The sequence below is a fragment of the Thamnophis elegans genome, chromosome 3, assembly GCF_009769535.1.
Source record: "Thamnophis elegans isolate rThaEle1 chromosome 3, rThaEle1.pri, whole genome shotgun sequence".
NCBI lineage: Eukaryota > Metazoa > Chordata > Lepidosauria > Squamata > Colubridae > Thamnophis > Thamnophis elegans.
Window position 1 is genome coordinate 24,914,403 of NC_045543.1, and position 13,368 is coordinate 24,927,770.

The following is a 13,368-nucleotide window of genomic DNA, read 5'->3' on the forward strand; positions in this document are numbered from 1 at the left end:
TTTTATCTACCATATTATATATTCAGAAATATTTCATGAGAAATTGAATGATTCTTCAAATGCCTAAATAGAACCATAGAAGGAATTTACAATGAGGATAAAAGATCACAATGTATCCGGAACCTGTTATAAAAAGGGAATCCTCTAACAAAAGAAAAATAGACTTAAAATCTTATTCAAATTCAAATTTCTCTGAGTCCTAAATAATATTCAATAAGCTGATACAAACTGGGCAATTAATGTTGATTTGTTTCAGCCAATTAAAATGGGCAACATACTCTATTATGTTGGGGCAATTTTAATTTTCTAATTGTGCCTCTGTATCTTATATTTCTGATATCTTCCGTCCTATATGAGACAACTGTTGTTTCATTTGCTCCTCTCCTATATTACTATAAGTTACTTCTCTTTTTGATTTTTTCAAAAGGTACAAATGGAACTGTCCCGACTGTAATAGTGTTTTAGAATTGGGGATGGGAATGGGAGAATAAACTATATTTTCTTTTATTTTATCCCACGAGTTAAATAGAATAAACAATAAACTGTCCATACCTTTTAAAACCACTATTAAAAGCTTTGAAAATAAAGCTCAAATAAAATAAAGCTTGCAGTGTTCTTTTTGTAACTTGGAAACAGTCCATGAAACATTGGCTAGATTCCCACCTTACTCCAAGCCACAAAGTCCAGAAATGCTGCATTTGCAAAACACGAGGTGCCAAAACCATACAAATCATACTATGGTTTAACACAAGACATGAAGAGCTACTGACTCTTGGCTCTTTAAAGCTAAGATTCATAACTATAAGGGTCAAGCAATACAGTTCTGACTTAAGAAAGTACTGCACTTTGGACACTATCTGCCAGAGGCAAATGACAGATGGAATCTTTTCTTGATATTCATATTTGTTATCTGCATACAACAGATTCAAAGTGCAATTCAGACATTTTATGATGTTACAGTATAAAGTTGATCAAATTAGGATTTGTTTCAGCTTCAGCCAATTGAATGTAATAATTCGAACATTGCTTCAGAGAAATTAAAATATTGAAGAGATTGGGCACATAATTATCTTTCAGAATAAATTTATATACTTTCTTCTTAAATAGAAATAATATCACTTGCAATGTTAAACAACATATTACAAAAAGTGCAGTTACTCTTAGTTTTATTATCAGTGATAGAATAAAGACATGAAATCCAAATCAGTGCCATTACCAATATGAAGTTATTATTTATCCATCTATGCAATGAAATGTGTTAATACAAAGTTTAGGAAAGCATTCATCACTTTAAATCACAAAGTCACACCTATCACTACAAAAATGATATTAATCCAGCAATCTTAAGTGTACTCCTTAACACATAAGATTTTTTCACAAGCATTATCAGCTATGGAGTCATGAAATTTTGAAATGTACATATATAATCCCATTTTATAAAGTAACATTAAAGTAAGTCACTATTTAAAAAGTGACATTATCACCTAATGGGATACATGTTTCATATTGTGAAGGATGCTTTATAAACTCTATCAAAATATTTGAATATCGTTAATTCTTGGTTTTAACAAAATTCTGTGCTTCTTTGAGAAGCATGTCCATATCTTCACCATCATTGTCTTGACAATCTGGTTGCCAATCAGAATCTTCATCAGTAGGATCACTCTCTTCCTCCTCTTCATCATCTATAAAACTGTCATTCAAGTTGTATTCATTTGCTTCACCATCATCATCACTCTCATCCGCAAGAACACTTCTTACTATATAATTTTCAACAATAAAAAATTAAAATCTTGGGTTTTAATGTCCAATGCAAAATGATAGTAATGTACCGTCTTATGAACTGAATTTTACAAGTTCATACTTGATGTACAAGTAAATATGTTTTTCTACCAATATGGAAACACAATTTGAACAGGTGAGAAAAAAGTTATTATTAAGAATGTATGAAAATATGTACAGTAAACTGTTGGAGCCTGGCCTCTTCAATCTGCTTAGTGAAACAAGAAAACAAGTCCACTGGTATCTCATCTTATTTGATAGTGTGATCACTCCAGCTTTAATGATCTTCATTGCAAATCACTCACATTTTGATTTGGAAAGTCTATTTGAATTTATCCCAATTTCTAAACAAATTTGAAAATTTATTTTTATGCACAAAAGCAAATTGAATAGATTGTCACTATTCCACACAGATGGCCATGAAATTCCTTTCAGTTTTCTTGTGGTCTAGTGTTATGAAAGGCAATAAATTATTGCCCTAAAGGCATATTTTAATCTCAATGTCTTTCGTTTGTTTCAAGCTCCACTTTACAAATCAGAAGTTCAAAAACTACTGAAACAAAATAACAAAAGTGCTAATGATAGTGAGACCTTACACATGCAATGTAATAGATGGGATATTATCATCATATTTAGAAAAATCTCATTTATATGAGAAGCCTCAAGGTATGTATATATTGTACTATACTGGGTTAGTCAAAGCTGTTTTTAATTTTTTTGTCAATTTTAGTTTTCTTTTCTCCTGAAAAAAAAAAAGAATTACTATACAGGTAGTCCTCAACTTACAACAGTTCATTTAGTGACTATTCAAAGTTACAATGGCACTAAAATGTGCATCCCCTTGGTCATGTGATCAAAATTCAGCTCCTTGGCAACTGGTTCATATTTATGACGGTTGCAGTGTCCCAGTCACATAATCAGCTTTTTCAAGCTTCTGACAAGCAAAGTCGATGGGGAAGCCAGATTCACTTAACAACATGTTGATAACAGAACAACTGCAATAATTCATTTAACTATTGTGGCAAGTAAGATCATAAAATGAGGCAAAACTTACTTAAGAAATATCTCACTTAGCAACATATATTTTAGGCTCAATTGTGGTCGTTAAGTCTACCCTGTATACAAAAATGATTCCATTTCTCAAGTGTGCCAACATGAATTTGATTTTTTTCCCCTCTAAATATACATATAAGTCAGATATCCTGGAATGAAAACTCTTTGAAGCATTCCTAAGAATAGCATTTTCAATTTCTTGTATCACAATATATAATGCAAAACTACTGAGGCAAGACTAAGAGAGACTTTAGCCAGTTCACATAGTTCTACCAAGAACATTTGAAAACGACTATATGAAATGCAAAACATCAGCTCTAGCTTTTGATAAGCTTTTTAACCTTCAGAAGAAACACTGGGAAGCAGTAGACAAGTGAGTGAGTTGATCACAGTTTTGCTCCGGTAATCCCATTTTATTTTTCATTTATCATTTTTCCTGAAACAATATAGTTGGCAAGAACAGGCAATCGGGGACAGAATGTGATTACATCTTCTACTATCTTAAGAAAGGGAACATCTTGTATGCTGGATGATGAAAAACTCCAACTCCTCTTTGTTGCATTCTAATGTAATCAAGACCTCTTCACTTCACTATTTTTTCTGCCCTCTCTATCCTTTCATATGTCTGTCTGCCTCTCTTCTCACCACAGGATCACTACTTCCTCTACAGTACCAGTATTTAAATGGAATATAAAAAAGCATACTTTTCTTTCCCCTTCTTGCCTGCTTTACAATTTCAAGAGCAACTGTCCCTTTCTTTACCTCTGCAGAGTGAAACAAATAATCTCATATAATCATTTTTGTTTCTTTTTCTAGAAACAAAACGTTTCTTATCTAGCTGTATTTGAATGTTACTTCTTTGAAGCATCTATAATAGCTAACTACTGCATTGCTAATATACTGTACTTTTAAAAATAATAATAAAACTCAATTTTTGTAAATCCTTTGACCATCTCTGTTGCAGACTTATTCTTATATAATGATCCTTCTTTGGACAAAATGATCCAAAGTTATTTGTTTTGTGTTCTTTTTCTACAGGGATATCAACTTTGTAGTCTGATATAACCGGAATTCAAATTGCAGAATTCAAGTTGCCATGGGTAATTATTTCTCTAGCACAACAGTAGTTCTCTTTCTAAAAATCATACTCCTGAAAGTAAATTATGTGATTAAGTCATGGGTGCAGGTTTAAAAAAAAAACATCAGCAGCAATGCAGTTATCTGATTATGTTTACTGCAACAACTTTTTCAGCTATCAGAATAAGCAAATTTCAAAAAGTTTGTCCCACTTCTAGAAAATATTTGTTCATTCTTACCATATAACTTTTAAGTTAATTCTCATCCTTCTTAGACTCAGTTAAATAAATAAATTTTATAAATTAATATCATGTGTGCCAATTAGCAAGTTACTTTAAAAAGTTATATGCATTGTGGATATTTGGGTACATTATAGGTCATTTTTATAAGATGTTTCATAGCTTAGTTTACAAAACCACAAGAAACATATTTAAAAAGGTCACTATTTCATATTATTATTACACAGACTGCTTGCAAAATAAATCAAATGTCAAATCCAAGGATTACATTAAAATAAATTAATCTCTTTTTACCTGAGAACTGGTATACTTACAAAAATGTTGATCTCTTTTAATAGATTAAAATATATCATTATTCACATAAGGGGAATTTATTTAAAGGTATATAGGTTAAGCTTCGACTTATGACCACAATCAAGCCCCAAATTTCCATTGCTAAACAAGGTAGTTATTAAGTGAGTTTTGTCACATTTTATGATCTTTTTTGTCACAGTTAACTGAATCACCATGTGGCTGTTTAATGAATTGCCATTGACTTTGCTTGTCAAAAGCTAGCTGAAAAGATTACAAATGGTGATTCCATGACCTTGTGACAGTGTAACTGTCATAAATTTAGCCAGTTGCCAAGTGCCCCAAGTTTGATCATGAGATCAACAATTTTATGTATGAAAAACAGTCATAAGTCACTTTTTTTCAACAGTGCCATTGTAACTTCAATTACTAAACAAATGGTTGCAAGTTGAGGACTACCTGTACAAAGCACATCCATATAAAGTTAGGATACTGAGAAAAATGAACTTCCTATCTAATTTTATAGGGGCTCTGAACAGTATCATCTATATAAACGAACTAGGACTTCCCCTCAAAGCCATTTTATCTTTTTTTTACAATGAGGGATTTAGTAATTTTCATACTAATTTATCGGGTAGGATGGTGAGCAAAGCTAACTACTGAATCCCCCTATGCTTATAGGCCAATGCTTTTTGAAAAAGTACAGAATCTCACCTTTTCTTGTAACTTTTGATCTCTGCCTTCTATCAGATTCTAGAGAAAACAAAAAGAAATTATTACCAATAAAACAACCCAAACCGCTATGATTTTATTAAAACTGAAAATTAAAAGAGAACACCTGTAAAAATTCTCCTACTTATCTGCACCTCTTTGGAGGAGTTCTAACCATTCTCATATTGCCACCAAATCTCAGGAAGAGGGCTTTGTAATTTCTTTATTACTTTGGCTCACTGAACAGCCAAACATGTTCTGTATCAGGACTCTTCCTATTTCAATTTTTTTTTACCCAATAAATCAATCACCTTATGCATCCATAATGATATTTAATCTTTAGTGTATATTCTAAACACTTTACAAAGAAGCAAACCCTGCAAAGGGCAAATTTCATGAGATGCATGTGACTATAAAATAAGAAGTTGGAGCTCTGATGTAAACATTGCTTTGCAATTAGCCCACTGAAAGACAGCATTCAAACCATGGGAAGTGATGACAACTCTTGGCCTGGATGAACTTGATTGATTCTGAAAAGAAATATGTTAAGTACTTAAAATTGATAATAACACCACTGATTTTTACAGGAAACAGCAGATGATAGGACTTTGGGAGAAAACAATTGTTTTCTTTTTATTACAGTTGGCAACTAGTTGTTTTTCTGTACTTTAGAGGGTAAGAGCTTGCAGACTTTATCTCATGTCAACTTAGGTTGTAAAGGAGATTGACGTGTTTTCAGAATGAAAGAACCAAAACAGATCTTTTTGCCTCTTACTACTAGGGGACTGTATTACTCAAATTTTGTCAAGATTTATGGCAAAAAGGAAAGGGCCCCAGATGCATTATTGCTTCATACTGGGATTTTTTATTGGGATTAAGGATGTGAAATATTCTACTCTGACATGGCAAATTCATACTTTATTACTTTCAAGCTATTTTTATGGACATGACTGGAATATAGCTGGCCAGAGACACTCACACAGGTGAGGCCAATAACAAAATCATCCTGGCAACAAAAATTATATAATCAAAGTCCCACTCCTTTTTCATACATCTCATCCCATATTTAAAAAAGGCTGTCATACCCTTCATCTTGATTTTTATACCCTTCCTCCACCTGCCAAAGTTGCCCCTGTATCTTTCTTACTATATACAGCAAACTCCTTTTTTATATATTGATACTGCAATAGTTTTACTCCAGTCACAAGAAGAATAAAATCTGAGTGTGTAATTCTATTTAATATATCAGTGATATTTTATATGGAGTGCAAATGTGTTACCATAATTTAATTACATCAAAACTGTCCAATTTAGCTTTTTAAATCCCTGCTGCAAAAATACCCTGCTGAGTATCTAATTCCACATTAAGATTAGAATCTAGTCTAATTTTGTAGAATCTCATATACAGCTTTGATGCCTAAAATTTTGCCTCATATTAGTTTTCATTCACAGTTGCCTGAGTTCTTTAACCTTGTAAATTTATGTTATTATGGAAGGCAGTTAGTAATCTATAGCAACTTTAAATTTTATAGCTTAACAGCTACCTCATTTAGTTCTAAGAAAGGTTGGTTAAAACTGAAGCAATTCATCCTTGACAACAGAATTCAATATATTTTAAATATAATTCTCCATTCTTATCATAACTGACCAGCTTATCCTTCTCCCTTGCCAATAGCTTAGTTAATACATTCTGCCAACTTATGGATAAGTCCTTAAATCTGCTTGATTTAATACTCTGCTGGATGGGAAAATTAACAGTTTTGCCACAAATTATTTTGTTTGGCTTAACCATTGGACCTAAAAGTGCTTCTACTAATTCAAATGTATGGTAGCTCAGAAGAGAACCCTTTTTGTTTAATTTATAGTCAGAAGCCAAATCAAACTACTTGAACTATAATAAGAAATGTTTGAACTTCCAAAATCACATCAATTCCCATTCCAGCAGAATTGCACCATACTACAGAAGCAACAACACTTCCATAGTACTACCATGGCATAGTCTTTAGTATTTTACCTCATTAGTTACATTAAGAAAGATCTGTTCTTCATATACATTAGAATAAAAGCACTTTACCAGGAGGAGTTGTGTGTTTATATTCCAACTTGTGCTGTGGATTTTTTCTGCAAAGAGAAACAGTTAGAGAAGATGAACCTGAGTTTTCTATCTGATTATCTAAAATTTCAAATGAAAATAAAAAATAAAAGACAAAGCAAACAATTCTTCAAACTGGAGATATGATTTTCTCATTTTGAAAAAAATAACTTTTGAGTCATTCATTTCCTAGGGGAGTGGCAACTTTAGCTAGTTCCATCTTTACTGGTAAAGCTTCTAAGCATTTCTCCATCTATCATAGGCTCCTATGACTAAGGTTACTCTCTGAAGAGTAATTGGGCCCGGCCATGGGGGTGGGGGGTGGATTGCAATATGCTAGTCTTCTTAGAGGCCTGCAACCAAAATAGTGTGCCCAGAATGCAAGGGAAGTAACTGCTCTCCCTTGATTTTTGGCATTATTGAAGGCTCCCCAAATAAAGCAATGGAGAATTTTTCTTTGCTGGCAAGGTATGTAATAGGTTTGTGGGAGGAGAGGGGGTATGTGAGTTTGACTTGCTGTTCTTCAGCTTTGAAGGAAGAACAAATAGGTTTGCCCAGTGTGGATGGTTGAATATCATCTACTGAGGCTTGAACAATTAAACCCAACTTTGCTGAGGATCACGATAGAAGGTCAGTTAGATGACTTTTGTACTGAAATTATCATTATGGAATCCAAAGCTGTTGAAGTCATGATAAAGACTTATTTCCTATGTTGGGAAGAAGAACAATCCACTGTGACCTTTTTAGTGAGCTATTGGTAATGAAACACAGCCTTGGCTGTGTCTTTCTGCTAAATCAATGAAGCAAAATGAATGCTCATTAGTGGTGGAAAAATTTCAGACCCTCTTTCTGAAAGGCATTCTTGTTGCCATAGGCACCTCAGTGTAACAAAATTTCCTCCACAGGAAAGTCAATAAAAAGTTAATGTTCCAGAGATAAAAAGAATCAACAAATTCTGCATGACACCAAAAACAAAAATGGCAAACAAAAAGAAGACTCCAGATAGTATAGATATGGAAATCAAAACAAAACTGAAGGGACAGACAAGAACTCTACCCAGTAGCACATGCTCTAAAGCAGGGGTGTTATACTGACAGCCTGCGGGCCAGACGCATCACACCTACAAATCCGCCAAGGGATAATTTCTTGCTATAAACTGTAAATTAAAAGTAGGACCTAGAACCAAAAGAATTGGAATATGTAGCAAAACTCTACTTGAACAAATAACTTAAGCTATTTTATCTCTCAGGTATGAAGAACACTCAGCACAGGGACCTTGCAGATGCTCCACCAATACAACATAACTCAGAAGGGATTGGGCTGCCCTGAACAGGGCTACTGGCCAACACCTGGAAAATGCAATAAGGATGGAGAAATAAGCATTTCTCACTACTCTTATTGTCATGAGGTAGGCTCCAACAAAGGCTCTCACTTGTGTCTAGCTGGATTCACTCATGCAGTATTTGACTGCAACTGCTATAATATCTTCCAGCAACAGGTTGGGTGAATGGTCTTCACTGCTTTTTGCTTTGGTATTTTTTCTATGATTTGAAATCTTGTATTTTAGATTTTATTTTTTGCGTTGTAGTTAACCTTTAATAAAACTTAGATAATCATATGTTTATCCAGGTAAAAAGTTTACACAATTTCCATAAAAACAGGTAGTACTCAACTTATGACAGTTGCGCTCAAAATTTCTGTTGCTGAGTGAGACATTAGTTAAATGAGGTTTGCCCCATTTTGTGACCTTTGTTACCACAGTTATTAAGTGAATCACTTCAGTTGATAAATTAGTAACCCGGTTGTTAAGTGAATGTAGCTTCCCCCTGGCTTTGCTTGTGAAAAGGTGACAAAAGGTGGAACACAACAATGCTAGTAAATATGAATGAGTTGCCAAACCTCTGAATTTTGATGACATAACCACGGGGATGTTGCAAAAGTGCTAATTGTGAAAAGGGTCATATTTTTCAATGCTGCTGTAACTTTGAACAGACTAAATGAACTGTTGTAAGTCAAGGAATACCTGTATATGTGCTACATTTGAGTCAATCAGTAGAAAGTATATTTGGCATCTCCCAATGACATACCATGCCAGTGAAATATTTATCATCCAAACTTTGAAATTATTCTAAATGATCATTCTTACCTGTAACAAGCTGTTCCATAAGGACATTCAGGCCTATCATCATCAACCTGAGTTAAAGCTTCTAAGTCATGATAATCACTATCACCAGGGTGACTAAATTGCTGGAAATGAATAGGATTCTTTCTGTGAAATTTAGAAATACTACATCAATTATCAAGATATATTTCAAATGTATGCAGCTGGGAGAAATACAACACCATTAATTCAGTTAAACTAATATGAAGGACAATAAATCAATAAAAACCAGTATATGTTACAAAACTATTTCAATTAAAATTAAAGAAAGCAAATAATTCTTTTTGAAACCTACCCTAATTGGGTTGGCCAAATACTATATGCCAGTATGAGGGAATTTCATAACAAAGGTAACTGCCTGGAGTTATTCTGTAAGTGAGGTCGGTGGTTTTATATTATATACTATGTTTCCCCAAAAATAAGACAGGATCTTATCTTCTTTTGATCCCCAAAATAAGCGCTTGGCCTTATTTTCGGGAAGGTCTTATTATTTTTGAGGTGCAGGAGGTCCCTTAACCTTGGCCCGCGGATCAGCTGATCAAAGAGAGCTGGAAGTTGTGTTTCGGGCACACTCTTGCCAGTCCTAGCATTGCCTTTGGGAAGGGGTAGCTAGGGTTTGCAGGAGCCACCTTGCGAATCCATTCTGCGTGGATGGCAGGTGCACGTGGGGCGCGTGTGCAGTGCCCCCCCAGGAAATGGCAGGGATCGGCTGAGCATGTGTTTAAATATTTTGGGGGGAGGGCTTATTTTCGGGGGATGGTTTATTTTAGCGCATGCGTTCAAAAGCCTGATTGGGCTTATTATCCAGGAGGTCTTATTTTCGGGGAGTGTGTGTGTGTGTGAGAGAGAGAGTGTGTGTGTGTGTGTGTGTGTGTGTGTGTGTGTGTGTGTGTGTGTGTGTGTAATATAAAACCACCGACCTCATTTACAGAGTGACTTCAGGCAGTTACATATAATAAATTAAATTAAATTTTCTGGAGACAAGAGAATATACTCTGTCTCTCATAAAGCTTATGTTAGATAAGCATGAAACAGTGCAAACTGAAAAGGCAGTACATTTTTACAGAATTATAAAGCTCTATATTGTATTATCTCTCTCTCTCCCTTTCTATTAGTAGCACACATCTGGCAATGCTAGTCCTGGTGAACACATGAAGAATAGCAATATTGTGCATTTTAAAACTTAGACAAATTTCTCTCTCCTTTCAGCTCTCCAAGCTCTGAATGTACTTGACAGTGGATTTGCTATATTTATCTACTGCACTGGAGATCAAACCCGATCAAAACACAGAAGTGTCAGTCAAGACATATACTTTTACAAGATGTGGTGCTGGCTACCATTTTGGCTGGCTTCAAAAGATTGGACCAATTCAAGGAAGTCGTGGTGATCAACTTGCTATTAGCCTTGATGGCAATGTGACTGCCATCTGAGGGCCATCTGTTGAGAAACTAGCAGACTTCCTTGGGCAGTTGACTGGCCACTGAGAGAACCAACTGCTGGATAAGATGGAACAGGGCTCTAATTTAACAAGATACTATTTATGTCCATCTATTCTTACATGGTATTACAAGCATGCCTATAGATTGCAAGCATATACAGCATGCTTGTAATACCATGTAAGAATCACATATGAAACAATGTGCCTCTTATGAGATGGGAAAAACTTAAAAAATGAAAACACGATCTGATATTATGCACTTCTCCTAGCACTGATTTTGCTCAAGAGTCAATACTTAATGACTATCTTCTAATTGCTTCAATCTACTTTTGGTATGCAAAGAGAAACAGCTATTCTCTTAAAAAGACATTCTGCCTTTTTCTCTTCCCTACCATTTATTCTAAAAGAATGAGAATCAATTTTGCCCTGAGAGAAGTGTTTTTACAGCATTCACAAACAGAAGTCTCTTAAAATGTAACCATGTATGACTAAATACTCTTATTTTTAATTGTTATTGTTACAAAGAGACAGTTTTGACAGAAAAAACAAGCCCCTTATGAAGCTAATTATAGTACCCATAAACAAATACTAATAACAGCCATACACACTTCCATGGAAGTTATTTAAGAGTTCCCAGCAATAGACTAATATAAGATAGCTCCAATGGTATAATTTTTTTTGACAGTTGTATTAAATCAAATGAAATGGCTACAACAATAATTTGATGCATTCCATTTCTTTTATATATTTCCAATATACAAGTAGTTCTTATCTTGGAACCGGAACTTTCATCGCTAATACAATTTCTGATAAAATTGTTAAGCGAGTCACCACATGATCTTGACCAACCTTACAACCTTTCTTGCTACTGTCATTATGTGGCTTCCCCCCTTCATTTTGCCTGTTGGAAGCCAGCTGGGAAGGCTGCAAAGAGCAACCACATGAAACCAGGTTGCTATGACTGTCATAAATACATCCCAGTGCCTAAATGGCGATCAGATGCAGGGACACTGCAATACTAATAGTCCCCAAAAAATAGTCCTTAAAAAAAGACTGATCTTATGACGTTTTTTTGTGCTGTTATTAACTATTCAGAATTAATAACTGCACCAAAAAACATGATTTAAGACCCCCTAAATGAATGTTCTTAAATTGAGGATTACCTGCATAGATAGTTATTTTCCACGTTTCTTTATAAAGAAATAGTATAGTATAATCTTTATTGTCATTGTACTTAAATACAACAAAATTCAATCCATTGAAAAGAAAATAAGTAGAGAACCATCATATTTCAATATTTTGTTTTGCATACCATTTCTTCCAGTCTAAACTTCTGGAGCAGAGGTAAGTTTAAACTCTGTGCATACTATATGAACAAATTACACTCCCCAATCATTTATAGAATATAGATTTTCTTAAAAATTCCTGCACAATACTTTGTCTGAACACTGACATTCTTTTCCAGTATTACACATGTAATTACACATCCAGCACATGTCATATAACTGCAATACTCATAATACAGAGTAGGCTGTGCATCACAGTATTTCAATTCTTAGATACACAGTATTCTGAGGAAAGGATCTTGGAATTACATATTAAAAGAACTTAAATTTCTCTTTTAAAAATGTGAGAAGGTGAACAGTATTACTCAATGGAAACAAATGGAAGTATGCCAAACAAACTCTCAAGTTGTATGACTTACACGAACCCTGGTGGTGTAGTGGTTACAGTGCAATATTGCAGGTTAACTCTGCCCATAGCCAGGAGTTCAATCTAGATCAGCTCAAAATTGATTCACCCTCCCATCTTTCTGAGGTCAGTAAAATAAGGGTCCAGATTGTTGGAGGCAATATGCTGACGTTTGTAAACCACTCAGAGAGCACTTTGGAGTGATAAATAAGTCTAAGTGCTATAAAGTTATTTTTTGCATTAACTCAGCAAAGTATTTAACATAAGCAAAATACAGTATGTCAACAGCTTAGAATTTAAATATAAATAAAATAAATAGAACCCCTGTCTACACTATATGGTTATGCACCAGTAAATTGTCATTTAGAAGTTTAACAACTTGATTTTACCTGTAGCAGCTGTTCCCATACTGACAAGAAATCCTCTGGGAAATCCTCTGTTGCATCTCCTGACTTTCGGTTATATTTGAAGTATCTATTCCAGTAGTCTGATTCAGAGTAGTCTCTTGAATATCATCCTGACTGAGTAATGATTGTGATGGCTTTTCCTTATAAACCTGCCTGGTTTTAGCATTAGCAATCTCCAATTTGTTTTCTTTTATATTTGTTGTATGTACTTGAGCAGACTGAGATGCTTGTTCATCTGACTTGAGGTCCAGGTCCATCTCTTCATCATCCAGCTCATTGTTAAATTGCTCAAACGAACTTTCAAGTTTCTGAGATATTTTTTTACTTCCATTCTTTGGCATTTTCTTTGCAACATCTTTAGTAAATACCCCCTATATCATGTGGAAATTGGTATGAAATTGTTCATGAAACAGATTATAATTTA

At 34.3% G+C, this 13,368-nt stretch overlaps 1 protein-coding gene across 4 annotated transcripts in view; it reads right to left on the bottom strand.

The window, feature by feature from the left end:
- Nucleotides 1-408: 408 nt before the first annotated feature.
- Nucleotides 409-13,368, bottom strand: part of APLF (aprataxin and PNKP like factor) — a 28,149-nt gene continuing 15,189 nt past the window's right edge. For 3 of the 4 annotated variants that reach the window (XM_032214476.1, XM_032214475.1, XM_032214477.1), the window contains 5 exons: nucleotides 12,927-13,315; nucleotides 9,392-9,514; nucleotides 7,228-7,274; nucleotides 5,157-5,195; nucleotides 409-1,760 (listed from right to left, as the gene is read on the bottom strand). In XM_032214476.1, the coding sequence (XP_032070367.1) occupies nucleotides 1,552-1,760; nucleotides 5,157-5,195; nucleotides 7,228-7,274; nucleotides 9,392-9,514; nucleotides 12,927-13,315 (807 nt within the window). In that variant the 3' untranslated portion in view covers nucleotides 409-1,551. Of the gene's footprint in view, nucleotides 1,761-5,156; nucleotides 5,196-7,167; nucleotides 7,275-9,391; nucleotides 9,515-12,926; nucleotides 13,316-13,368 lie in introns of all 4 variants that reach the window. The other variant, XR_004255059.1, reaches the window with a different exon arrangement.